The following is a 26529-nucleotide window of genomic DNA, read 5'->3' on the forward strand; positions in this document are numbered from 1 at the left end:
TCTTTCTTTCTTCTTCGTCGGTTTACCTGCTCGCAGCTGCCCCCATCTGTCGTGACGTCGTCGTCGTTCGTCCGGGAGTCGGTGGGCGGTGCAAAATAGTGGGGTGGTAGAAACAAGCCGGAGAAGGTGGAGTCGTTCAATGCACACACACACACACACACAAAGAAACATTGAGAGTATTAAGTGTGTAGAAGGATGTAGACACACACGGCACGGAGTCCCGTCATTCGTGAATATATGGGATCAAAAGGGGCCAGGACGAGCCCGAAAACAAAACAACCGAAACGCTGGCGGTTTTTTCTGTTGCACAGCGTCGTTCGTGGCCGAGACACACTTCCACATTCCAGAACACGCAACATCTAAAAAGGCACCAAAGGTAATGTTGCTATTTAGCCTTTTGCTCATCATCATCATCATCATCATTTTCCCGTGTTATTCCTGAGGGCGGTTAGGATTCAAACAAGAGACCATAGTAACACATAACTGGATACATACTTCTATGTCTGTACATTTCAAGTCTATGCTCCTTTTTCTTGATTTTATGTTTATTTTTAAAAATAACATTTTTTTTCGATGGCCTCATTTCGTCTCATGCCGTACTCGATTGGCGTTCTCTTTCCACACAACGTTTCTGTGCGTGATGGTACACGTACAGAGGTTAGGTGTTTGAGCTGGTTGGTGACCTGCTATCCACCAAAATTTAGGAAGATTTTCTTTTTAATTCTTTAAAAAAAAAAAAGTCTTTTTCTTATCGTGTCTGGAGATAACCAACGGTACCTTTCGGTTTCCCCCCTCCCTTCTTGCTGGATGCTTCCCGGTTCTCCACCAGCGTATTCATAATCATATATTTATCGTTTCTCTTGTTCTTTTCTCAGACGCCATTGCCACACGTTTTTCTCAAGATCTTTTTCTTCTTTTTCGCTTTAGAAAAAGGTCGAATTCATTAAGGTTCATCGTCATTGTGTGCAACATTCACCTTTATACGAGCCAGATGATCACCACGCCGAAAATAGACATACTGTTCACGATCCTCGAGAACCTGAACAAACGTCTTCCGGGCGAATCCCTTTCTTGCAACAATGTCAAATGACTAGGCATTTAAAAAAAAAAACAAAAACAAAATTAGATAATAAAAAGGACGAGCACACACACAAAATAGAGTAGAATAGTAACCTACATGTTGTACGAGGGCATCCTAAATGTAGGAATTCCGGCTTTTGGTTCAAGGGCGGTTGGTCCATTTTGGAGCTGCGAGCAGACGAACGCACAAAAGGAATGACGGATTCTTTTCACGTGCTTGGACAGATGGGACCCATTCAAAGCCGAATAAACGGACAAGGAGACACTACCAACACCGACGGATGCGGAAAAGTCGGCAACGTTATGATCAATTGAATTGTAATAGTCAAACAAAACGGAATAAATTGATCGACATTATTCAAAGACCCGGTTCGTATCTTTGACTTTCATCGCAAATTGTTCGTCACGCACAATTCTTTTGCGTTGGCTACTGATATCACAAGTCCACAGTTTTCCATTCAAGGTGCAGCACATATGTCGACATCCATCACGTGGCAAAAAGGAATTTTCGCTGACCGGAATATTTTATTTTTGTTTTTAAAAGAAAATGGCCAAAGCAGATGGTAACGAGCCAATATGCCACGTCTTGGGTTTTTCTTCTTCTCTCAAATGGGACAACAATAAAAAATAATAATAATAAAAAAAAAGTCAATGTCGAAATGGCGGAAATAAATTAAACATTCTTTTGTTTTTTTTTTTTCTTCCGAGTCTTTTGGTTCGTTTCGAAACAGCAATGTGACCTTTCTCCCTTGGCCGGTGGATGGAGAGCCAACACACCGTTATTCCACATTCTGACTTCAACACACACACACGCTGGCCTTTTGTGTGTAAAAAGAACGAAGAAAACCTTAAACCATCTTTCAACTCCTCCTTCTCTCCTGCTTTTGCGCTTTTCTTCTCTCTCTCTTTCTCTCTCTGCCCACTTATCCTTACAAAGGCGCCCAATGGCCCCTACCTTACCTGGTCGAAAATGCGGCAAACAACAACCTAACAACCGACCAAATCATTTCGGTTGTTTTATCGCTTGCGGCCACATTTTTTAAACAAAATTTAAATGTTGAAGTATAGAAAAAAAAATAAAAATAAAGAAATAAGAAAATAAATAAAAGATAGACGTCGAACTCACGTGCCCTACTTTGAGGGCTCCGTCATTCCACCATCTTCGGCTTCTTCTACTTTCACGCCCTTTTTTTAAGGTTTTTTCCTTCCTATCTTCCCAAACGTGTCGGGACTACATAGACGGCCATGACCGCAGGTCGACGCGGAAACGGGGCCGAACTCATCTCTTTAAAAAAGAAAAAATTGTTAAAAATACGCGGGGGAGTTAAAAGCCAATACGAACCGAATAATAAAATAAAAAATACGGAACTTACGATGTGAAGACAACTATAATGATATTTTGTGTGTTATGCGTTCACGTTGGTACAACATGACCAAAAAAAAAAAAAAAAAATTGTTTTTTGTTTTTTGTTTTTTTTTCGAATTGGTTTCTTCTTCTGCTTGGTTTTAATAGTGATTATAGTAGAAATTTTAGGTAATAGTAATCTTAAGGGATAATTTGATGTACGGGACTGGCGCATTTGTTATTGGGACGTCGGTTTTCTGGCGTTGCGCTCAATATCGAGGCTGTGACGGCGATCGGCGTTGCTGCTGCTGCTGCCTTCGTGCGGCAAATCGGCCACCTCCGCCAGGGCGGATGTCTCTATCCCTTGCCAGTAGAATTCATTGAGCCCTTCGCTGGCTTCCACCGCTAACGACACAGACAGCTGTTCCGTACTGGCCCCTAATAGACAAGTGCGCAGAGACAGAAATGGTCAATCAACTAACGGCCCAGTTATAACGGAATACAGAGAAGAAGAAGAAGAAACACATGCGCAATTGCGGTGGACTTGGTGGCCACCCAGCCGGTAAAAAAAAAATAGAAAAATAAATGAAATAAATTCATTTTTGATTCACCTGAAATGGAAGAAAAGGATGGCGGACTGCTGGGTGATGTGCTGAATCCTGGAACAGAGGCTGGCATCATAGAGGAGGAAGATGCAGCGTTGAGGGCTGAGGTCGAAGTCAAGACACCCCCCGACCCATCTTCCCTCTGTTGGGTGATGAGCCGGCGGCGACTCTGACGTGAACGGCCAAGTTCGACCTGGTGGCGCAACTGCAAAATCGCATTCTCCAAGGCCACATTAATGCTTTTAATCGACTCGTATTTGTGCTCGGCCACCTGGAACAATAGCCAAAGAGCCAAAGAAGAAAGAAAAATAATTAACTGTACGTCTAGCAAAATATAATTTCCACTGGCAAGGGCGAAAACAGGGGGGTCCGGTCAAGGAAATCAAATCGACCCCCTGCAGGTTTTGCAATTTTTCTTCTTCTTCTTCTTCTTATTTTCTTTTCAAAATGTGATGCATACAAATAGTCCGCATACTCTCTAGTATTGTTTGGAACCGCCCTCGATTTCTCTCATTTCTTTCTCCGCCACAACACCACACATATAAGGAATAATCAGTTCATCGGTCGAAGTGGTAGAATGTCCGACCTCGATTCTTGCCATCCAACACACGCCGACAACACACACACACACACACACCCAATAAGAGAATGGAGAGTCCGCCTGTTTTGTTTTTTTGTTTCTTTCTCCGTGCCCGTTGCGCATTGTTATTACTACCACACTCATTTTTTTGTAACTGGGTACCTGCATGACTTGCTGGTGTTCTTCCTTGACCAGCTGCAGCAAACGCTTCAGCTCGGAAATGTCCGTCTCGCGACGAACAGCCGTTGCTTCCATGTCGGCCAACTTGGACGTTAGCGCCTCATTTTGCCGCCTCTCCCGTTCCAGTTTCTCCCAATGCGCTTTCAATTCCTCTGCGAGAAATAAAAAAGAAACCCCAAAAAATTAAATGTAAAACACGACATGAATTGGGAGTAACGGCAATCAAGACAGAAAAACCACGCGATACCGATACGCGCTGCCAATCGAAGCCGATCGACCAAACCCATCCTGCACTACCTATCCACCTACCTTCCATAAAGAGAAAGAAATAAAATAAAAGGAGGAGGAGGAGAAGAAGAAGGGCGCAACGACCTCGATTCCGGTATCAAAATGGCCAAACAACCACCCAACGAAACAAAGTTAACTTTGCGGTCAAGCCAATTTCCTATTTTTGTTTAGTGTTGACCGCACATCATTCTTTTAATTATACCATTATTATTTCCGTTTTCTTAGTTGGTTCGTAGAAACAAAAAAGGAAGCAAAAAAAAATAAAACCAGAACAGCTTCTCGTCACGTTCCAGACATTGACCTCTCTAGAAATAATGGACCCGGCCACACGTAACCCAAGCTCCATTTTTTAAGGAGCCCTTAAAACTAATAAGAATTCAGTGCAAAAAAAGAACAAAATAGAAAAACTGGAACGAAAAAAAAAAGAGTAAAAATAAAAAGCAGTTTGGAAACCTTTATAAGCGCGAGTCATCTCTTCCATTTCGTACTTCAAAAGGGCCCCCGACGGATTCATGAGCTGCTGCTGGAGCAAATTGGCCGTCTCGCGGGCGGCTATCAAATGGTATTGGGAATCTTTGAGATCCTGTTGGAAACGCCTGGACTCGTTGGCCTGCCGCCGCAGGTCGTTCATTTCGGCTTTGACGGCAAACGACTGGGCGTGAAGGCGATCGGCTTCGCGTCGCAGGGAACGGGCCTCCTCGCGAGCGGCGAACAATTCCTGCTCGCGCTGGCCTCTATCCGCAGACAAATCCTGCAGCTCTTGGAGCATCTTCTTGGTGCGCTCTTCGAACTGGAGAACGGCCTGCGCGCGCTCGGCTTCGGCTGCGTTGCGGAGACGGCGCATCGTGTCGGCATCTCGCCGGACGGCGGCCATTTCGTTCTGCGCCTGGACCAATTGCAATCGCATCGTGTGCAATTCTTCCTCAGCCAAACGGCCTTGTTTGGCTTTGGCCAGCAGACGGCGGTTGCGCTCGGCGTGGACTTCGCGGCGGTGGCGCTCGAATTGCAATTGACTTTGCAACATCAAAACTTGTCCTGAACGAAATAGAAAATCACGAGAAATGAAAAAAAAAAAAATAAATAAAAAATGACATGAATCATAAACGTGGGAGAAAGAGATACATCCGCCTTTCACCTTGTGCAAGGTGAAAGCTCTTTATTCATCGGAAAAGACCAGTTTTTGAATTAAATTTGATTTTTCTCTCTCTTTCGAACACGTTTTGACGCTTTGTCAATCGTTACGAAAAAAACCAGTTTCCGGCGAGAAAGAGAAAGCGAGGCACTCGTTTTGTTTGTTTACTCTGTTCTTTTCCCTTCACCCCATATCGGCTAAATAAGGTCACTGCGGAAGTGAACCAACCTTTGAGTAGAGAGACGTCTTCCGTAGCGTTCGGTTTGCCTAGTAGGGTAGTGCTGCGCTCGTGATTTCGGAAGGCAGCGTCGATGTAGCGGTCGAGCAGTTCGGATGGAGCCAATTGTCTTGGAGAAGCTTCCGCCGGGGCCGGCGGAGGTGGGAAGAGCAGCGATGGAGGCAAAACGCTGAAGAAGAGATGTTCGTACGGGGTAGGAGGCCAAAGATCCTGATCCGTTTGGGACGCCGTTGATTGTTGCTGAGCTGTTACGCCACTGGATGAAGTGGAGGGTTCCTCTTTGCCATCGCCCTCAGCTACGATGGCCACGCGTTGATCGCCATTAGAATCCAGCTGAAGCAAATTGGGGCACGAATGGCTGCGTTTGCGTAAGCGCAACGCCAACGTCGACGCAGTGGGGCCGAAGGAGCTGGTGCTCTCCACTACCGTGCCAATACTGCTCCCACTTACGGGACTCCCTTGGTTGGCACTGGCCACTGGAAGACATTGACTGAAATAGCGGAGTCGCTTCACACGTTGAACAAAGTCGGAGAAGCGCGTTTGGTCCGGCATGTGCAGGCCGCCAGACTGGCAAGAAGTATGGCTTACTACACCGCCACCTGCACCCAAATTTCCTCCCGTTCCTACACCATGACCTCCTGCATTCGGACGCGATTCAAGGACGTCATCTCCATAATTATAGTCTTCGTGACTAGCACGGTTGTATTCTTCTGGCTCACTGTCATCATGCCGGCCATCATCGATTTTATCCTGAAAATACGCATGTCTTCTGTATTAGAATAAAAGTAGGAAAATACGGGAAAACTACCTGGAGAAGGCTGTCGGGCCTACTAGGTGGCAGAGCGCATGGCGTTCCTTCACGTGACTGGATCCACGATTGCGAAAGGGCGTGAGTTTCCTTTTCAAAATAATCTTTAGACGCGGGCTTGGATGAAAATAGCCGACACACTTCGCGATCTTCGGCACTGATTTGATCCTATTCAAACGAAAACAGAGCTCACAGTTAGACATAATGTAAATACCAAAGAAAACGGGTGAACTATCATCACTTTGTCTGTGGATTTGGTGGCTGTCTGAGCGGGGCTTAGCTGTTCGGCTAAAGTAGAAGGGCTCATGAGGTTTTTGCGAGGATCGGCGCTGGGCGCTCCACTTGAATGCCGCGATCGCATTCCGGAGAGAACAGGTCCAAAATGAGCGAACGAATTGCTGGCCGGTTCTTGGCCGATCTTCTGCAATTTGACTCCGATGACCATGCCACGTCGGTCGTGATCACCAGTGCTAACACCAGCTACACCGCTAGCTCCTCCACTTGCTCCTACCCCGGGAAATTTAAAAGAGTGAAGGTCTTTCTTCATGGGTGATGTCGGTGGAAGGGGCAACGGTGACGCTGTGGGTGTCATGTTTAACGTCCGAGCAACGGACGAAGATGGTGGTATGGACGCCTGTTGTTGCTTGAGATAACTTTCTATAGGATCAGGTTTCGGCGTCACCCGGGCGCTCAGAGGAGCCTTCGTGGTTGAAGGCCCTGGAAGCACCCACTGAGCCGGCCAAGACCATTCTCCATTGACGTTCATGGCTTCATCAAGCCACGGTGCTGGCTGTGTGGCATTGGCAATCGAAGGCTCTACAGCACACTGCGGATGATATTCGATAAGTTAAGAAGAAAAAAAAAAGAATTCAAAAATAAATGCCAAAATACCGAAGAAGAATGAACTAGACTGGAACAAATCATATCTTCTCGGTTGCTCAAATCTTGGCACTCGAGCAAGGAATATTTGGCGCATTCGGTGACAATGTCGTGAACGCTCATCTGCTTCCACCTGCAGTAAGAAGTTTAATATATTTAGACGATCGCAAGACGTTCATGCTATCTGACTCTAAAATGGTGTACTAACCTGGCAGTTCCAATTTCAATGTCTTTGGATGCGGTGACTAAGAGAGGATGCATTCGAACTGTTTCCACCATGGGCTTGACAGTGTGGCTGAAAATGGGTAAATTATCACGTAGCGAATAATGTTGGCGCAGGTAGGAAAGGAAATTGCACGGATACATGCCGTACAAACGGTGGAACAAAGCATATAGCGCAATTTGGAGATGAAGGACGTAAACTTCAGGCTGTTTGGGTTGATTTGAGTAGTTCCAAGCGGCTAGCCTCGTGAAACTTTCAAAGATCTCGTTGAGTATGGAGCTCTCTAAATTCGGGATTATGGGTATGAGAGCCGTCAGGACAAGCAGGGCATTGACCAAGACTACTACACCACCATCAGTCTTCAAGACTTTGATTAGGTCCCTCATGACATAATGGGAACTTATTCTGTGAAGCCATTGGGGTTGTTTTCTGACCAGAAATCCCATAAAAATGAGTGACGAGAGCCTACTGTTGCTGGAACGAAGAGATTCTGATAATTTGTCAAGCAGGTGCTTAGAATGGGCTTCTCTGAGGCCAAGGAGGATCTCCATTGCTCTCAGAGAACCCTTTGACATGCTGTAATCGAAGAGGCCCTGCACAAGCCATGCTTCTTTTGTGGAGTTGAGGTGATCGTGAATAAGACTTTTAATATCTTCCACCACTGACAGTTGGTTACTTTCCAAGAGATTAAAGAAGTCAGCTGGATCCAAGTGCATGTATGGATCTTCCATTTCCCTAAACATGAGATACTATTCATCAAAAAGCACTTGTCAAACAAACATGAATGTGTTTTACATTGAATAAATTAAGATAAACTGATAAAAATTCACAAGAGGATAGACGAAATTGATGGCGGGTAATGAAAAAGAACATTATCCACGAGCGAACCCTTGCTTAAAAGTTGAATAAGCTCTCGCTTTACTTGGTCTCAATTTGAGTTGCCGCGATATTAAGATGTGCTAACTGATTGTGAGCTTTATGCAAATTGAATTGATTACCAAAGAATACGAATGTTTACCTCGTTTTATAGCGCTGAGGAAATGTACGTCTGCAACGATCAGAGCGCCATCTAATCGTACTGTTATTTACCACCATTTTTTACCGCGAATTTGGCAGCTACTTTGTTGAGTTGTTCGTCAGAAATATAATGAAAAGTCGAAAAATAACAAGAGTACGACAACGATGAATTATTCATTGAACTGACTGGTTGAATTATTCATTTTTAAACATTAGCCAATTGCTAAAGAGTTTAAAAGGAATATTAATAAAAATGACCAAAGCAGAAGAGACAGAATAAACTTTCCAACTGAATGTGAGGCTACAACAAAAAAACTTTGAACCAAAAGGTAACGTAAAATAAAACGTGACACATCACCATGACCAATGGTTTCTGAGATTATGTTAAGATTAGCTTTGACATTTCTGGCTTGCCATTGTTGTTCTGAATATTATCAAACTGAAATCCGACGTGATCGTCTAACATCTGATTGATCGACAACTTCTCGTCACATCCAAAAGCCTTCTGTCTCACGCTCTCATTCCACTTGACGTATAAAGTATTTGCAAGTTAGACGCCAAATCTTCTCTAATAAAGAAGCTCAACCATAAAAATATGAAAATGGACAGATGAAACAGGGAGAAACCTAAAAAATTTCCATGTAACCGACGACAATCGTCATCAGCGGTGCCAAACTCGAAAACTGTAAACTAGATGCAAATTTTAGAAGTGACATAAACATAACAAGAGCTGTTAGCTAATGTAGGAAAGATCAGTTGCAGATTTGATTAACTAAAAAATTCTTGGCATGTCTTTGGATCTGAAAAAAATATAAACATTCCAACAGGCGTGAAAGATATTATTTATATTCTCAAAAATTATGCTCTTTCTCGTTATTCCTAGAAATAACTGATACATACCTGTGCAGTTCAATTAGCTTTACGGGCATTCTATTTACACACGTTCGATTGTCACGGGGGGGAAAAATCTTGATTTCATCAAAATGCTAGGACTTTCACCTTCTGTTTTTCTGTAGACTTCTTTTTGGATTTCTTCCAGATTTTTTTCAACCAATGTTTGGTTTCCCTGGTGGTCTGTAGCTCCTGGGGAACGGCTTCGTCCTGAGGCACTTTGTTTTCCTTAAGTTCACCGTTGATATTTGACTTTGGGCAAATAGGGGGAACAAGTTTAGACGAGTATTTGCTTTTCTCAGAAATGTCTCCGTTAGGAGAGGATTGAGCCAAGTCTTTCTTTTCTGGGTTACTCTCAGTTGTGAGGGCATCAAGTTTACTCATTCGTCTAGTAGAAAAAGGGAAAACTGATGAACAGAAACAAAACAGATAAAAGTAAAAGCATTTAAGCGTCAGTAACGTACTCGCTTGGAGGCGCCGAAGGATCGGCAAGTGACTTTTTCATCTTATCCCAAAAATCCCAGTAGGGATTTTGGCGTGTAAAATCAAGACGAGTGTAATAACGGACAGATTTCGGCAAATCACATTGCTGGTAAAGACATGGAACGATTTTCCTACATCCTCTCTCTGCAAAACAAGAAATAGTATATAAATATTAAGAATTAAATTAATGGTAAAAACACGAAGCTACCTATTCCTAGTGCCTCAGAGAAATTAACGACAAATTTATTATCTTCAGAATTCAAAAAATTTGGCGAGAATATAGGCAAGACAAACCGGCAACGATTTGAAATCAACTCCGTCACAGCTTGATGTTCAAATGGTAATCCTGCTATAAAATCTCTTTCTTTAAGGCATAACTAAAAATGTAAAAAAAAACAAACAAACAAAACAAACTCAATACATCAAATACAGAAAATGTTTTATTAACTTAAGAATTGATTTTGTACCTTCATTCCATACTCCCCTTCCATTTTTTCAACCACCCTGTCAACAAACTCTTGATCTTCTCGTGCATACAAAACAAAGGCATCATATTGTACTAAATTTCCATTCTCACTGTAACATTCCTGATCACCTTTACAAGAGATCCAAATAATGAAATTACAACAAAAATTTCTGAATAAATATGTCAAATTTACCTATAGTAACTAGCTGTGGAAATTCTGCTTTTGTTCTATTTGAAATGTTTTGTCTGGAGGCTAGGTAAAGGTCATTTTCTAAACGAAAGAATCTTGCTGTTAAAATCACATAAAAACATTTAGAAAATCAGGTGATATTTTCATTTACCCATCACAGTTATCGTATCATCAATTACATCATATCGGTCCATTTTCTCAAGATACTCTATAAGTTTGTTAGCTGTAAGGTTTTTAGCTTGGCTAATCAAACTACCAAATGGATTGCTAGTTCTCTCTACATTTTGTATAATCAACATGTCTACTCCCATCAGTTCTGCTACTCCTCTCCAATCTCTGTGAAAGCGTTATCAGCCGTCATTACCTGTCGATGGCTATTGCATAGTGAAGAATGTTTACCTGAAATGACCATCATCGGAAAGTAGCACCTTGGTGGGATTTAACATGTTGGAAAGTGTGGCCAATGTTGGGGCTCTTAGAGAGGACAAGTATCCATCAAGATGCGCGGTATTGTCACAACTTGCCATAACTTAGGGAAACTTTTTGTCACAATATTTACAAATGTGCTGCTCATAGCAAAACGGGGAATTACCGAGAAACAGGGCTGCCAAATATAGAAACTCATCTTGCGTCCTCAGTCAGCTCACGTCTGTTCACGGTAGATGGTGTATTTTATCGAGCCAGAAAGCAAGATGGTGTCTCTACAAAATTTACTGTCTCTTGAAGAGAGACTTAGAGCTGAAAATACAGAAGCGGCTCGGTTGAATCAAGAAAGAATGTCGATCGACAACGAAGTTCCATTCGTCCGGCAAGGCTCCGGAAGAAGACCCGGTCCATGTAAGATAATACAGACTTATTTATTAACTATAGAATTTATCCACAGACGTCTATCTTTTGTATATAATCAAGTTTGACATTTCGAAAAAAAAAGACAGATCGACATATCAGTGTGTGTTTTGTGGTGTTGCGCATGCTCTCGGAGCTTTAGATGGAATTGGGGTTTTGCCCTCAATTAAGTTGCTCAGTTCTCTTGAGTTGAAGAATGTGGACTTTGGCTAAGGCTCAGGAATGTTTGCTTTGACACCAGTTCCTTTGTTTATCCTTCGTTATCAAGGACACCTACACATAGTTGAAAAATAACTAGCTTGGGATATTCCTAAAAATTATCATTTTTATCCCTCCAGTGCCCCTGCAGCCAAACGGAACACCTACTAGAGTGAGACACAACTTTGACCTTGCTGGGATCAACATCCCCAACTGCTCGACAAATTCAAAACAGGCAGAAATCGAAGCCAGGCTACAGGAGATAATTAAGCTCACTGGAATTATCACGGTTGATGGCAAACGATATTTCAGCAGCATACATGACCTGGAACATTTGGGAGAGCTAGGTTTTGGATCTTGTGGTCATGTCGTCAAAATGAGGCATCCACCCAGTAATGCCATAATAGCAGTTAAGGTACTATCAGTCAGATCCTATTTCTTCAAATCAAATGTTTCAGCTAATCTTACATATTGATGAAATACAGCAAATGAGACGGTCGGGTAATCGCGAAGAAAATAAAAGGATCACAATGGACTTGGAAGTCGTATTGAAATCGCACGACTGCCCCTACATCGTACAGTGCCTCGGCTGTTTCGTGACGGAATCCGACGTATGGATTTGCATGGAACTTATGGGCACGTGCTTTGATAAATTACTCAAACGACTCAGGAAGCCCATTAGCGAACCAATTATCGGAAAAATCGCGGTCGCCGTAAGCCAGTTTTTTTTTTCCATTGTGCAAAATTCTACTTCGATTTGGCTCCATTTAACATTATCTCTTTTTTTTTTTGTTCGTCCGAACTCTTTGAACAACAATGAATCAGACCGTCAAAGCCCTGCACTATCTCAAGGAGACTCATGGCGTTATCCATCGTGACGTGAAACCTTCCAATATCTTACTTGACGAGAGGGGAAATGTTAAGCTGTGCGATTTCGGCATTTCTGGTTGGTTGGAGGATTCGAAAGCAAAAACACGCAGTGCCGGATGCGCTGCCTATATGGCCGTACGTATTTATTATTAGGGTTTCCTTTAAAAGTACGTGAATTTTCAATTGCCACACTTATATTGCAGCCTGAACGAATTGAACCACCTGACCCATCCCATCCGGATTATGACATTCGAGCCGATGTATGGTCACTGGGCATCACTCTGGTAGAAATGGCAACGGGAAACTCACCCTACCGTGATTGCCAGACGGATTTTGAAGTGTTGGCCCGCGTTGTCCGTGACGACCCACCGCTCCTCTCTCAGTCGCAAGGATTTAGCCCCGAGCTGTGCTCTTTTGTTCGTGATTGGTAAGGGGAAAAAAAGAAAGCTTTGCTTCGCTAATTTACCAACCGGTCGATTAGAGGTAACACCATTCGTTGTTTTGTTTAGTTTGACAAAGAATTACAAGCACCGGCCAAAGTACAAGAAGCTGCTAGAACATCCCTTCATCAAGAAATACGACGCGTTGCCGATTGATGTGTCAGTGTGGTACCAAACGGCGATTCGTCAAATTGAGAGCAGCCAACTGGTTCGGCAATCACCGCAGCGTACTTCACAACGGATGTGCACCCCGCCATCGCCAAGTTTAAGAAGGGTTACTTCGGAACCGCCTCCAATTCCGCCGCGGACGCCAGAGAGCCAGAGAAAACCATTATTGGTACGGCTTGCATCCGAGCCAGTAGTTGATGGACTCGATTTCCAAACCGTCAACGGTCGAGTGACGGTGGTGGGCACCAAACAATCACAGCAACAGCAGCAACAACAACAGTTTCAGTTCGATCCTAAGCCACCGGCGGGCAAACCCAGTCCGCCTGTTTCAGGTCCGGTAGGACCAGGGGGCTTCCGTTTTAACCTACCTCTACGGCCACCAGCGCTTCCACCCCGACCTCCGCCGACGGGAGGAAACCCACAGCAGCAGAGCACTCAGCTTCAAACATCACCTTCTGAAGAGACGCAGCCATCACTAGGAATGAGAGGCTTTAACCCGTCGCGCGTGACCAATCCGCCAACTGATTTACCTGGTCTACCTCCTCGTCCACCACCTGCTGTTGCCGAATCGGCCGCCGATCGAAATAGTTCATCCGTCACACGATTGGCCCAGATGTTTGGCACTCAATTATCTCCTGCCAGGTATAACAAAAGAATTGAGTATGTTGATTGATTTATTTTTTGCAATCGATTGAAGCCAAAGAAATTCTATCACCAGATCGCCGACAACTACCGGTAGAGATCCCAACGAGATCTTCAATTTGCCATCCAACAGACGTCCAGCTGATTCCCCTCCGGTCATCCCTCCGCGCTTGTCGCCAGAGTCTGCCAACCCGCCTCCGCGTGCTTTCTTTTCCGAAGGACTATTGGCTAGGATCAGCCAAGATCCCTTATTTTCTCGCTTGTTGAAGCCCAGTTCCAGTTCCGACCAGTCTCACAACGGCGGACGAAACAACGGACATCACCAGTCCAGCTCCGATCAACGGTCAGCGCCTTCCTCCTCGTTATTTGGCCGTCGCATCTCTTCCGAAGGCTTATCACTCAGGAGGTATTCGGTGTTTATTAGTTTATTTTTATTTTTTATTTTGAGAAGTTTGATTTTAAAATTATTTTCTTCAAAACAAAAATAAAACAAAAATCAGCAGGTATTCACCTTCGCCTCCGCAACATCCTCCACCACAGCCACCCGCTCGCCGGTTGTCTCAATCATCCGGGAGCGGTGGAGGCAGTGGTTACGCAAGTGGCGGAGGGGCTGGCTCAGCCTCTGTCCCTGCTTCACCAGTCCTCCATCCAAGGCATATGGGTGAGAATGTAAATCCATTCTCTTCCGGCTACGTTCTGCCACGCCATTTAACGCCCGAGCCCCAGCGCCGCAGCTTTAGCCAGCGCTTCGAGCTCTAAGCAAACAATTAAAGAAAGATTCGTTCACTCCTCCCTTATCCCCCTCTTCCTTCAAATAAGTTTTTTTTTTTTTTTTTACCTAAAGCAACAAAAAAAAAAAAACAAAAAGAAATTCAGTTATTTTCTTTTTTAGGGTTTTTATTTGCATTAGCCTTGTAGGCCATATGACAGAAATGGATTTTTTGTTGTTCATTTTTTAGCAGATTAGCCTGTCTGCGTGAAACGTTGCCAAGAACGCTGTCGTTAGTGCGCGCCATGGTATTCATGTCTAGTGTTGTGAACAACGCGCAGCCCGTTTCTTTTTCATTTTTTTTTTATTCGAAAACCTAATAGTAATTAAGATATAAAGGAACAAAAAAAAAGAAAAAAAAATGGAAAATAATCGCCGGTTTTTTTTTTAACTTTGTTTTAGCTATCCTTATTTTCCATCAGTTATTTTAATAATAACAATTTCGAGATATATAATTAATTATTGTAGAGAATCAATAACAATAGCCTATTTAAAAACAAATTTGATTTGCGTCCTTACTGTCCCAATATGTTTTCTTCTTCTTTCATTACCAAAGTTTCCCCCCTTTTTTTTTTTGCGGCACTTTGTGACGTGCTTAATTATTAATAAGTTAGAAGAAGAAGAAAAAAAGACGACGATATATATTATTATTAGAACGGTTAACGATATAATTTCCCCCTCCATTTGCCCCAAGAAAACAAAAATTGTGAAAAAAAAAAGATAAATATCGACGTATTTTGTTTTGTACAAGTTTTTTCTAAGTTAAAACAAAAAGAAAAAGAGAGCGAGATAACGAACGAATGTTTTATTTTCTCACTTTTGATTTTCCAGCATAGGCAGCCATCCCCACCCATGCAAAACATAACACACAGCCCTTTTGGATTTTAAACTATTATTTAATAATTAGTGAGTGCCTGTTAAGAGCGATCCGCATATATTATTGTTCTATCACACACTTGTCGATTGAAATGTTCTCTTTCTCTCCCTCCCTCTTTTGTCATTTTTCAGTTAGCCAATTTCATCTCGTGTGTGTTTTGTTGTGTAACTCCAAAAAAAGTTTTATGTTTTACGATTCCTTGTCCTGTTCTATCAGATGCTGGGAGGGGATTATTCGCAATTTTCTTTGATTCTTCTCCCCACCGTAGAAAAGGAAAAAAACAAACAAACGTAGAAGAACTGCACGCGTTCAGTAGCAGCAGACTCGATTATCCACAGTTCGAGATGACATCCAAATGAAACATGCCATACAACAATAACAAAAAAAAAAAAAATTAAATAAAAAAAAAAAAAAAAGATAAATAAAAAAAAAAAAATAAATAAATAAAAGCGAACAAGAGAAATTTATTTTGTCTTATTATTCCTTTTCTGATATACGTTTATCATTCTTCACCTATCGTTTATAGCGAGTGGCGCTCTCGGGAAACGTACTATGCAAAGTAGTTGATGAAAGTTGAGATTTTACGGGAAGACTTTCACGTCCCAAACGTTAAGAAATGTTGTCTCTTGCACTCTCTAGCGGTAACTTGAAACCCTTGTTGACATATCAATATCTAGACTTTTCCACCGAGGACAAAATCAAGGCATTTTCTTTTTGTCCCCTCAGAAATAATTAGCAAAAAACATTTATGATGAATGTAGCATCCATTTTTTTGTTTGTTGGGATCGCTTTCCAGACGAGTTGCCAAAAAACACGTAAAGGTTTTTTAAAGAACGAAAATATTTCGTAAGATGTTCTTATCGACTCGAAAGAGAGAGAGAGAGACATTGAGCGATGAGCCACTAGGAAAAATGCCCAACAAACAACGGGATGCAGTAGCCAAAAAGATCCTAAAATACGGACTAGAGAACAGAAAATGATTTTGGACATTGGCCCATTGGTGAAAACAAAACGGGTCGCTTTCGATTACCAAAAAAAGGATGAATAAAAAAAAAGAAAATCTTTTTCATCCAGCGTCCATTGACACCAAAGTCGGACTTCTTTTACTGGTCAACACACCGACTGCATAGTTCATTGGAACATATACTTCTTGGCAAAGGGAAAAAAAGAAAGAGAGACGGAAAATGTCTAAAGAAATTCTTCGTAACTGAACCAGTGGACCCCCAAAAAGTTCCAAAAGTGAAAGCGTGTGGGTTCGACGCCATAACCCTTTTAAAGGATATTGTACTGCTTTGTGTGAGCGCCATATAACGAACAATAACTAGATCCTCTTGAGGGCACAAATAACTTGGTTAACAACGAGACACAAAATGGCACTATGGATATATAATAAGGACCGAAAAGAAAGTGAAAGTCAATACTTTTTTTTTTAACGAAATGGTCTACCTCTATGAAGTTCACCTTGGCTAACAAGGAATGCATCCCCTGGCGGAGAGTGATTTCAACATGACCCATGCAATAAGTAATTTCTAAACAAAAATGGCGTCATTGCCAGGCAAATTACAAAATCATGATTTTAGCAAGGATTTCGGTATGTACAAACATATCAATCAATCTCTTATCATCATTTGACTCAACACTATAATAATAACGACGTTTCATGATAGGTTTCCCCCTCCAAAACCTCAAAAAGAGAAATTGATCATGTTTCGCTTTGTTGAATGAGAAGACCCACGAGAGACTGTTTCTTCTTATCACGGCAATTTTTTTTTATTACTCATGCTATCCCCGAAATGTGTGCGTGAATAGAAAGAATGAAAAATATCCAAACGATAATGCTTCGTGAAACAATGGGAGGAAAGAAACGAAACAAAAGCTTGTGTCATGCTCACCTCGTCTTCTTTTCACGTTGTTACGAAGAGATAACACCATGACACTTTATCTGCTATAAACTTTACACACGAAACTGTGATGCAAAATGAAGCACACGAAACGTTTCACTGTAGCTACTCACGCCAAATGATGGGTCTATTCCCACGTGGTTTAACAGCAGACAGTTTTCACCTCGACTCTCCCCCCAACTCCAAAACACTTTGATTTACCTGTTTTTCATTTTCTTAGAAATAAAAAAAATATATATATGGAAAGAGCAGGGGAAATGGTTACCTTTTTTTTTCTTGTTGGTCCTTGACCGGAACACTGAAGACGAAACAACCGACAACAGCTGGAAAATCACCTTGAGAATAGTGAAATAAAATTACAGGGATAGTCGGTTATTTTCCGAAATTCTTTTCTAAAAGTTTGGCTCGAGGGTAAGGGACAAACCCACCATTTAGTAAAAGTTTCTCTTTTTGTTGGTCATTTTCTTTCTTTAACCATATTAACTTTGAGCTTTTACCTCTAGACCTCCATATAGCAACAGAATTTATGTTCCAGCACAAATTGTCGTTTATAATATGTTTGGAATAGGCAAGTTTTGTACCTGTGATTTTTTTTTTTTTTCGTCAAGGAGAAAGTGATGCATCTTTTTAAACTTTTCAGGTCTGTTTACCTGATGTCAGTGAGCACAAACACGTAAATCACGGAGACAAAGGAAATCGAAACGTCTGTGTTGACATGCAGCAACTGTCAAATGGGCAAAGCAAAATTGGCTCAATGGAGAAATCTCATTTTTCCTGAGAAATGTGGTTTTAGCTGTCAATAATGTAGGCAAGTATAGTTAAAGAAACCAAACAGACTTTTCCACTTTACGTCCATTGTTATTATTACCATTTTTCTGGCGCATGATTTCCTTCTGGCAATATGACTATACACGTCCCTTTTCTTTCTTTAACTTCCTTTTTTTTACCTTCTTCGCTGGAAAAAGACAGCAATCATATGGTAGGGATAGTAGTAGTCAAGTATGATAATACAGCCACTTTCACGTACCTCTCCCTCTCTCTAGAGAGCTCTCCTTCCCCCCGTCGTGAAACGATTTCCATTTCTGGTGAACGCAGGCATTTCATACGCTGTTCCAATCACGAAACCAAAAGAAAGAAAAAGAAGGAGAGAAAGAGACCGACGGGTCAAGCAAGTAAACTTGCCACACACAAGCACTGGTCAAGCTTTCTTTCGGTGATTTTCCAATCTATCCATCACATTATTATTAATTTGTATTCAAATTCTTTCTCTTTTTTTCTTCACGTCACGACCACATAGTTTGGGATATTGTTTCGATTTCCAAGCCACGATGATACTTAACTTGAAATGGCTAGTTTTTTGTTTTGTTTTCAAATCATGTCTGTGACAAGAGAAAAATCCAACTGACACAACAAATTGCCATTTCGTTACCTGATTGTTGGAGAGTTCGTCGAGCCCAGATCTGTACATTACGGCAATTTCATACGACACAATAACAATCAATGAACAATCGAATTGTACACACGTCGGGTTGAATGTTCTGCGGTTTCCGTCCTTTCACTTTTCTGGCCTTTACAAGGTTCCAGGTGCCAGCAAAGATATTGGAATGTATTGGGAAACCAAGTGTTACATTTCGTTTCACGCCATTTCTCTTTGCTTCGTTTGTACTTTTATTTTGTCGGGTGACGATTATCGCAGGCACGTGCAACATGCACCGATGAGCTTTCACTTGTACGGACCACGATGGCGTCTAGAACAGAAAAAATGGAAAAGAAATTTTGAGTTTTGTGATTGTGCTGTTTTTCGTTTCTGTCAAACAATCTGCAAATCTGAATGGAACAAGTTCGAGAACTCTTATTTCTTGCCTGGTCCACGCCATTTTGGTGAAATCGCTGTGACATTCATTGATCGTCCATCAACCAGTAAAAGAAGGCGTTTGCCTCGGTTTTGGCCAGAAATGCAGGGCTTATTATCGAATCAATATTCCGATATGCACACACCTTTCTTTTCTCTCTTTATGCATTTGCTTTCATCATCTTTCCTAGACACACGAATAAAGAAAAAAAAAAAGGGGGGAGAAAGAAGAAGGTGAAAGGAATGGCTCATCTGTAGCCAACCAGCTGTTTTTTTCCTTGAGCATTTTTTCGGACAGGTCCATCCGAGGGAGGTCAGTAGGTCAACACAGCAGCCGATGCTAACAGCTTATGAGGAGAAAGGCTTTTGAAAAAAACTAATAATACCTCTTCAATTTCTTTTTCCCCCCCTTGAGAACAGCACACAGAATTAGAGGGGATATTCAATCCTAGGTCGAATTCATATCATTGGAGGATTAATGACAAATACCTTTATGTTGCATCAACGGAGTGAAAAACCGAAATTGAATAGAATTTGAAATTTCACTTCGTATTTTGGATTTTCACAGAAGATTATGCCTAGCCCTGATGAAGAAAAACAGTTGATACAAGGCCATTAAATCCTTGCTGGTAGTTTTGACTTTGAAAAAGTTGTTTGGTTACCTTTCGCTTCTCTGATTATCTACTGTAGAAAATTGTTTCCGCCTGTCTCTTCTTCTACAAAACCAATTACTGGTACATCTTAAAAAAAATCTTTAACGTGATGAAAGGACGAAGATGCTTTATCAACAAGTCCATGGTCACGTAATCACATCAATTGACATTGATGAATAAAAAAAAAACAAGTTGAACAGGTCTAGCCATGAAAACTAGGCAGAATTCGAAACAACAACAAAGAGAAAAAAACGAAAATTTTGATCACGATTTACAAAAATCAAAATTTGTGTAGAAAAAGAAGTGATGGGATCCCGGGCCTTGAAGGGACCTCCTACTACCGTATCGTGTGCATGTGTTTTGTTTCTTTCTCCTACACCCTGCACGCGTCTTCCCAGTTCCCACCCACTTTCAACTTGCTGGGCTCTCTCTCTCTCTCTCGCCCCTATATAAAAGACGTCCAACTTCCCTTCATTGTACCAAACGACACTTTGCTAGTTTCGTGTCCAGAGCTCCTCATCGCCTTCCAACTCACTCTCTCTTTTCACCGTCCAGCAGCCGCAGCCCAGCACTTTTTTATCCTTCAACAATTCGGGTGGACTTGTCCGTCTTTAAAGTTTCAAAAATTCGTCTCGATCCTACCCAAAAGTTGTCTACGATGGCTCGCGCCCTCATCGTCGTGGCCATCATCATCGGAGCCGGTAATTTCTATTTGAATCAAATAATTCTTTTCGTTCATTTATTACCAAAATTTTTTGGTTTCCCTTCATTTTGATCTGCGCAAAAAAAAAGAAGGGATTGAATTTGTTTAACCTGAACGTAGACGTAATTTAACAGATTTCCTTCCAAAAGAACTTTCTGGGATTATCATAAAGAAAATACGCCAGAGGGTAGTAGAAAACTTTCTCCTCCCCCCCTTTTTTTTTTCTTTTTAGGAAATAAAAGGTAATAGGAGGGGCGGTGAAAAGAGAAATGACGGAGGATATTATATGAGGAGAAAGTGCTTTCTCTTCGACCAACCTACATTTTTCTTTAACCTATTAGTCACTGAAACAGATAGGGAGGCTAGAGGAAACCCTAACTCGACCCTCTTTTTCCTTGTCCAAAAAGCCCAATGTTTATCTACCTGTTGGTGCCATCGGGTCCAAATGGTTTACAAAAAAGAACGAACGTTTTAAGGCCTCAAGATTTTTTACACTTTCACCTGAGGCTCTAGCATTGGTCCACTAGTCTTTTTTTTTTTTTACCTGAGCTCGTGGATATCCTTCGATGAAGGGTAGAGGAACAAGTTTCTTCTTTCTTCTCGTGACTTGATTGAATTCGAGATAACAACTTTCTCCAGTCTCGCCAGCTTTCACCTTTTTCAGTCAAAATATTTACTAGAAATTCAAAATTCAAACCTGATTTTAATTCAAATGTTACCTGGACTTTCTTTCAATCACGACAGCTTCGGCCCAGAACATTCGCAGCGATGCGTTTGTTTGCCCGAAGGAAAACGGCTTCTTCGCTCACGACATTTCCTGCGACAAATACTGGAAATGCGTAGATGGAGTGGCTACGCTGGAAGTCTGCGGCAATGGCTTGGCTTTCGATGACACCGACCCCAAGAACAACCGTGAAAACTGCGATTACGTCTACAACATCGAATGCGGAGATCGTCTCGAACTTGGTAAGTGCCTGATTTCCAATACAAATTCAACAAATCTCCATAACAGATATTAATTAATCAAATTATTTCATCAACAGAACCACCAATCAGTACTCCTCACTGCCCTAGCTTGCACGGAGTCTTCCCCGACGAGACCAAATGCGATGTTTTCTGGAGCTGCTGGAACGGCGAAGCTAGCCGTTATCAATGCGCCCCCGGCTTGGCTTACAGCCGGGAAAGCCGCGTTTGTACCTGGGCCGATCAGGTTGCCAACTGTAAACAAGAAGGTCGGTAGATAATAAATTAATTTTTTAAACCTTTCATCTTCTCTGACACGAACATTTTGTTTTTGGTTACCATAGAAGTTGGAAATGGATTCATTTGTCCAGTCACTGGAGATGTCGCCACCGGTGCCTTCAGTCGCCACGCCCACCCAGAGGATTGCCGTCAGTACTACGTTTGCATGAACGGTAACGCCCGCGAATACGGTTGCCCGCTCGGCACGGTCTTCAAGATCGGACTCGATGACCAATCCGGTTTCTGCGCTGATCCCGAGGAAGTCGAAGGATGGTAAGTTTCTGTTGTTTTTTTGTTTTTAAGATCACCAATTATTTTTCTCCCATACAAGAATTTCGCGATGTCCTTCACAGTCCTTGACTTGATACAAATCAATGACGAGACATTCAAAATTCTAAAACTGCATGATTTTTAAATCTTCGGTTTTGCATGATTGGGTCACTCTTTCATTTTCTCTCACCTCACCTGAAAGTTAAATGAAACAATTAAAAAAAGAAGAACAATGCATGAACAGAAATAAATAACCTCGCTAATCCATTAAACCATTTGAAACCCTATAAACCCATCCCTCATCTACACATTTTAGTGCCGACTACTACGGGACGCTGGATCTGAATAGTCTGCGCAACACTGAAGTCCAGGCTGGTGTTGCCCCAGCACCTGAGGCTGCCCCTGTCAGGGTGGCAGCTGCTCCCAAGAAGCCCGTCACCAGCCGGCCATCTTTCCGTCCTCGTCCAGTCACCGAGGTTCTCGTGGTCGAAGAACCACTTGCTGATGAGGCCGTTGTTTAAATGGAAACAAATTATATCGACATCCACCAACACACTTTCCTTCTTTTGCGCACTTTTCAATCTCGTGCCAACCTTCTTTTCCCTGTATAATTCTGTTTCGAAACAGCAGCAACTAATGACGCATGCGTCAAATCAAAAAAGGAAACTAAAAGAATACGAGACGTAAAGCCAACTGAAAAACTGAACTGAAAAACAAAAAAAACTTCGTACTTTTTCGCATTTTCTTCCCAAGTGATGGTTTTTGATTACGGCATCTAACATGTTGATTGATCCTTTTTTTTCCTTTTTTTCCTTGTTTTCCTGTCCTTTTTTTATGTTTTCCCCGTCTCTTCTTTTCATAGCCAAGACTACTATGCGGATAGCGGCTTAGACATCAAGCAGCTCAGCAAATTGGGTTTTTAAAAGAACAAGCAGGCGCTCACACAGCGACGAGCAGCAAATTCTCCAGTGTTTGTGTTGGTGTTTCTCAGCTCAAAAACTTTTTTCTTCTCCAATTTTTCCCTCAAAAAATGAAGAACGGGCTTCTCACAGAAAAAAAAACCCACGACCCCTTTTCCTCCATCTTCTTTCCCCACTGATGATGGACATCTAAGGTCATCTTGTCCAGGATTCCCCCTCCTAAATTGAAAGAAACCAAACTGTACCCTTGTATACAGCCGCGTGTAAATACAAAAGACTGCCGTATACAAACAAACGAGTTACCTTCATTTATTCACAAATTCGAATCCCAGCATGGCAAACAAACTGTGAATCTATTGAGATGGTAAAACATCAATAATTAGAAAAATTTCAATCAAATCATATCTACGCTTTCACCTGAAATAACAGTAGGCAAGTGCATCAATATATTGAAGACCATTTTGACCTCATAATGCCGGCTACGAAGCAGTTCATCTCAATTACAAATTTCCTTAATACAATTTGCTTTTTAAACCATATAAACAAGCTTCTAGTCAAGTAACACTAGGCGGCCCCGACTTTAAAATCTTTTTTCTAGTTTAAATCGACAAAGAGTTATTGCTCAAATTGGCGGGCGAGACTCATTTACACTTCGTCAAAATTCGTTTTTAAGTTTTAATCAAGACACGAGCTTCGTTTACGTGTTTTAGTTTCCTAATCTAGGGCATACATACCAGAAAGTAAAGGATTATCGTGCTATTAGTAACGACTGCTGTGCAACACAGGGTCCACCCTAACATCCTCAGAATCATATGGTTTGACGTTGATTATTTTATTTTGTTTTACCATGCTAATTAGCAATAAATATGGAGAAGAAATTACTTCAACCTAAAACGGAACTTACCGGTGGTATACTAGGCAAATCCAGAAGTATTTGTTTTTCAACGAAACCCACAAGTCCACAACACATAATTAAATTTACACACAAGGGACTCTGATTTTGGCGCTAGCAGACTAATTTTCAGTCACGTGGTGTAAGTTTTCTCTTTTAGGAACAAAGTAAAATACAATATTATTTGTTATTATTAAATCCACCTAAAATTATTTTAATATTTAAAAAATAAAAATGAATAACAACCTTTCGTGACAATAGCGAAAAGGGTCATTCAGTCTTCACTTAGTGAAACTGGCAACTCGGAACTCTACAGTGAAAAATGAAAAATTCAGTAGTCAGCTGGTCGCTGGTCACTGCAACCAACGATAGATCTCGGTGCGTTCGGGTGCATTAAGGAAGATGGTGTTGGAAGTATTTGACGGCTTATTACATCTTAATGCCTTAAGCCGTCTACTAAATAATAAGCCGTCAAATTAAAACCAGAAGCCGTCTGCTCAGTAATACCAAAAGCCGTCTGCTCAATATAAATAATATTATATTAATACCAGAAGCAGATCGTAGTGGCTGTAGGCCACTGAGCAGACGTAGTCAGCACTATTGATCATCTTACCTCGCAGTAAACTCGTCCTTTTTCTAGATTGTGAACTTTATCCCACACATGATCTTGTTGGTGAAGATCATAAACCCGAAACGGGCGGTTCTCACCAGTAAAAAATTTAGGTTTTCGAGCTTGCACTATTATAACATCAAAAATATCTCGCCAATGCTCGCCGATAAGATATTGCATGCCTTTATTTCTGTTGGTTAGATCAAACGAAAAGTAAGTGGTCTTTTATAATAAAAGGACAAATATCTGAAAAACCATTTTAAGAACAAAAGTACTTACACAAAGTTGAATGGGCTGTTCGTAACAAGAAATAGCTTTTTCCCAGCATTAATTAGTCTATCAAAGAATAGCTCCAAAAGAGGATCTCTCTCTATTGGTGCTTAATGCAAACAAACTCAAAGCATGGTCCAATTTGCAAGGGTGTGCAAGTCATGAACCCATGGTCCAGAGTAGGCAGTGATGCATGTGCATTGTGCAATCAAGATTTTGTGGCAAATTATTTTGCCTTATGAAATTACGTTGCTGACAATTCTGTAATTTGTTATTCATTTCTTTAAAATTTTGTTACTTATTCTGATTCTTTTGATTGATAACTCGAACAATTGATATTTCAGGATAATGAAAGGCCATATGCTAATTCTCCAAAAATCTTGACGTGCTAAACAACAATGAACGGCAACTTGCCATGCAAAAGCAAACATTGCCTCCGTTGGCTTCTGCATTTAATGCCAATAGAATAATTAATGACTAGTGTTGCTGATATGGACCAGAAATCCAGAATTGAATTAATTGTTATGTGAAACAAAAACTTGTAGGAATTTTACGTTGAACACAATTTGGTATAAGTGCAAAATAATTTGTTCTACCCTCTTCTCTTTTAATGATAGATCATCAGTGATCTGCAAACCTTTTCATTGTGATTGCTAAAAATACGGTACGATGCCATCCAGATCTTTAAGTACTGTTAACAATTTATGGTAAGAGTTGCGAAGTAGTGGTTTCCGCAATAAACTCAACATGGTCATAATGTGTGGCTTCTTCTTTAAATGAATTACTAGTTTCTAACTTGTCTCGTAATCTTGAATGTATTCCAATTACATCAATTAAGTGTAAGGCATTTAAAATTCCAGTTGCCATACCCATAATGGTTCCTATTTTACTTGCCCCCTTGTAAACCACTGCCTTTTCTAATAAAATTTGCGTTTGTCTTATTTTTTTTTATTTGTTGAATTATTTTCTCATCTGTTGGTCTTATTTTTGTTGGTTCAAGTTTGTAGCAAACACTACAACAATTGTGTAATGCTGCGCTTGTAATCAAAATGTATCGCAATATATATGTGGACATCCGTACATATTTGTATATATGGACATCCATAGAATGTCCGTAAAACGTCTGACTTTATAAACGAGGTCTGTCCATTTTCCGGCAGTTCCGGACATCCTACGGACGGCAAATTTTGATCCATTTTACTGGGACACAAGTAAATCCAAGGCTTGACAGCCATTGGATGTATTTACTTTGACCTCCAATAAAATGGATCAAAATAGACGGTCAATGGGATGTCCGCAGCTGCCGGAAAATGGATGGACCTAGTTTGGACGGCCGGACGTTCTATGGACGTCCTATGGAAGACTTGTGCTAGTAGGGTACCGTACCGTCTTCGCCTGATAATTGTGGAGTTGCTTACTGAATAAGTGTAATAGTTTACAGGTTAGAGTTACTTTGAGAATAACTCTGAATAACGCACGGACAGGGTTGAAATCCGATTAGTAATAAAGAAAAAAAGGGTAATCAAAATGGTTTAAAATTTTGTTTGTAATAAACTGACAGAGCAGTAAATTAATTAAGACAAGCCGAACAAAAACAATAAAAAAAAATAATAAGAAAAGGGGAAAAAAAAGAGAAGAATACTTGCTTAGATGTCTCCACAGTAGCGCACTTCCAGAAATGGTTGGCTCATTTAAGGAAAAACTCCCCCCTAAAGGTAATTGCGCATTGTCGCAGAGGTGAGGACAACCTGTAAACTCTGCCATCACCACGAGACAATCAACTCTCGTGATGGTCTTCTTCCGGCGAGTGCGTGCTAGTGAGAGATGGCAATATTGCTCACCATCCCATCACTTGCAGCGCAAGCTTGTGCCGCGAAGAAAACAATTGAAACAGAAAGGAAACATGAGTTGGTTAGTCCCCACATACAACAACGAACAACTCCGTTTAAGGGTTCACCGCCCAGTTCGTTTGGTTTGCTATTGGGGAAGGACATCTTCGCA

At 41.3% G+C, this 26529-nt stretch overlaps 2 protein-coding genes and 2 long non-coding RNA genes across 7 annotated transcripts; 2 read left to right on the plus strand and 2 right to left on the minus strand.

Annotated features, from left to right (window-relative positions):
* Window positions 1-148: 148 nt before the first annotated feature.
* LOC116927931 lies at window positions 149-10201 on the plus strand. Of its 2 annotated transcripts, XR_006649901.1 has the most exons (4): window positions 149-376; window positions 928-1449; window positions 1531-9939; window positions 10006-10201. It is a non-coding gene; the product is annotated as an uncharacterized LOC116927931 (long non-coding RNA). The 2 variants fall into 2 exon arrangements; XR_004396861.2 differs by having other exon boundaries at window positions 928-9939.
* On the minus strand, window positions 9206-11010 carry LOC116927927. The gene is made up of 7 exons (XM_032934972.2): window positions 10805-11010; window positions 10557-10741; window positions 10409-10486; window positions 10217-10344; window positions 9958-10126; window positions 9731-9893; window positions 9206-9654 (listed from the first exon to the last, which is right to left on the minus strand). Exons 1-7 carry the CDS (start codon window positions 10930-10932, stop codon window positions 9354-9356), a joined length of 1152 nt encoding a protein of 383 aa, XP_032790863.2. The 5' UTR covers window positions 10933-11010; the 3' UTR covers window positions 9206-9353.
* Window positions 11011-11045: 35 nt separating this feature from the next.
* On the plus strand, window positions 11046-17715 carry LOC116927923 (dual specificity mitogen-activated protein kinase kinase 7). 2 transcript variants are annotated; one of them, XR_006649900.1, is made up of 10 exons: window positions 11047-11242; window positions 11590-11864; window positions 11935-12162; window positions 12275-12454; window positions 12523-12746; window positions 12829-13569; window positions 13646-13975; window positions 14070-16806; window positions 16883-17527; window positions 17620-17715. XR_006649900.1 is itself a non-coding variant. In XM_045177465.1 (8 exons), exons 1-8 carry the CDS (start codon window positions 11068-11070, stop codon window positions 14326-14328), a joined length of 2409 nt encoding a protein of 802 aa, XP_045033400.1. In that variant the 5' UTR covers window positions 11046-11067; the 3' UTR covers window positions 14329-15407. The 2 variants fall into 2 exon arrangements, 1 of the variants encoding a protein (XP_045033400.1); XM_045177465.1 differs by lacking the exons at window positions 16883-17527; window positions 17620-17715 and having other exon boundaries at window positions 11046-11242; window positions 14073-15407.
* Window positions 17106-23188, minus strand: LOC116927932. 2 transcript variants are annotated; one of them, XR_006649903.1, is made up of 7 exons: window positions 23174-23188; window positions 21044-23109; window positions 20869-20979; window positions 18144-18864; window positions 17985-18071; window positions 17230-17909; window positions 17106-17167 (listed from the first exon to the last, which is right to left on the minus strand). It is a non-coding gene; the product is annotated as an uncharacterized LOC116927932 (long non-coding RNA). The 2 variants fall into 2 exon arrangements; XR_006649902.1 differs by having other exon boundaries at window positions 17106-17909.
* Window positions 23189-26529: the final 3341 nt, after the last annotated feature.

The sequence above is a fragment of the Daphnia magna genome, linkage group LG7, assembly GCF_020631705.1.
Source record: "Daphnia magna isolate NIES linkage group LG7, ASM2063170v1.1, whole genome shotgun sequence".
Classification (NCBI taxonomy): Eukaryota; Metazoa; Arthropoda; class Branchiopoda; order Diplostraca; family Daphniidae; genus Daphnia; species Daphnia magna.

Coding starts and splice junctions, on each gene's coding strand:
- LOC116927927 (XM_032934972.2), bottom strand. CDS start 10,932: ATGGCAAGTTGTGACAATACCGCGCATCTTGATGGATACTTGTCCTCT. Junction 10,742..10,804: donor TCCGATGATGGTCATTTCAG/GTAAACATTCTT, acceptor ACGCTTTCACAG/AGATTGGAGAGGAGTAGCAG. Junction 10,487..10,556: donor TGATACGATAACTGTGATGG/GTAAATGAAAAT, acceptor TCTTTCGTTTAG/AAAATGACCTTTACCTAGCC.
- LOC116927923 (XM_045177465.1), top strand. CDS start 11,068: ATGGTGTATTTTATCGAGCCAGAAAGCAAGATGGTGTCTCTACAAAAT. Junction 11,243..11,589: donor CGGAAGAAGACCCGGTCCAT/GTAAGATAATAC, acceptor TTATCCCTCCAG/TGCCCCTGCAGCCAAACGGA. Junction 12,747..12,828: donor TGCTCTTTTGTTCGTGATTG/GTAAGGGGAAAA, acceptor TGTTTTGTTTAG/TTTGACAAAGAATTACAAGC.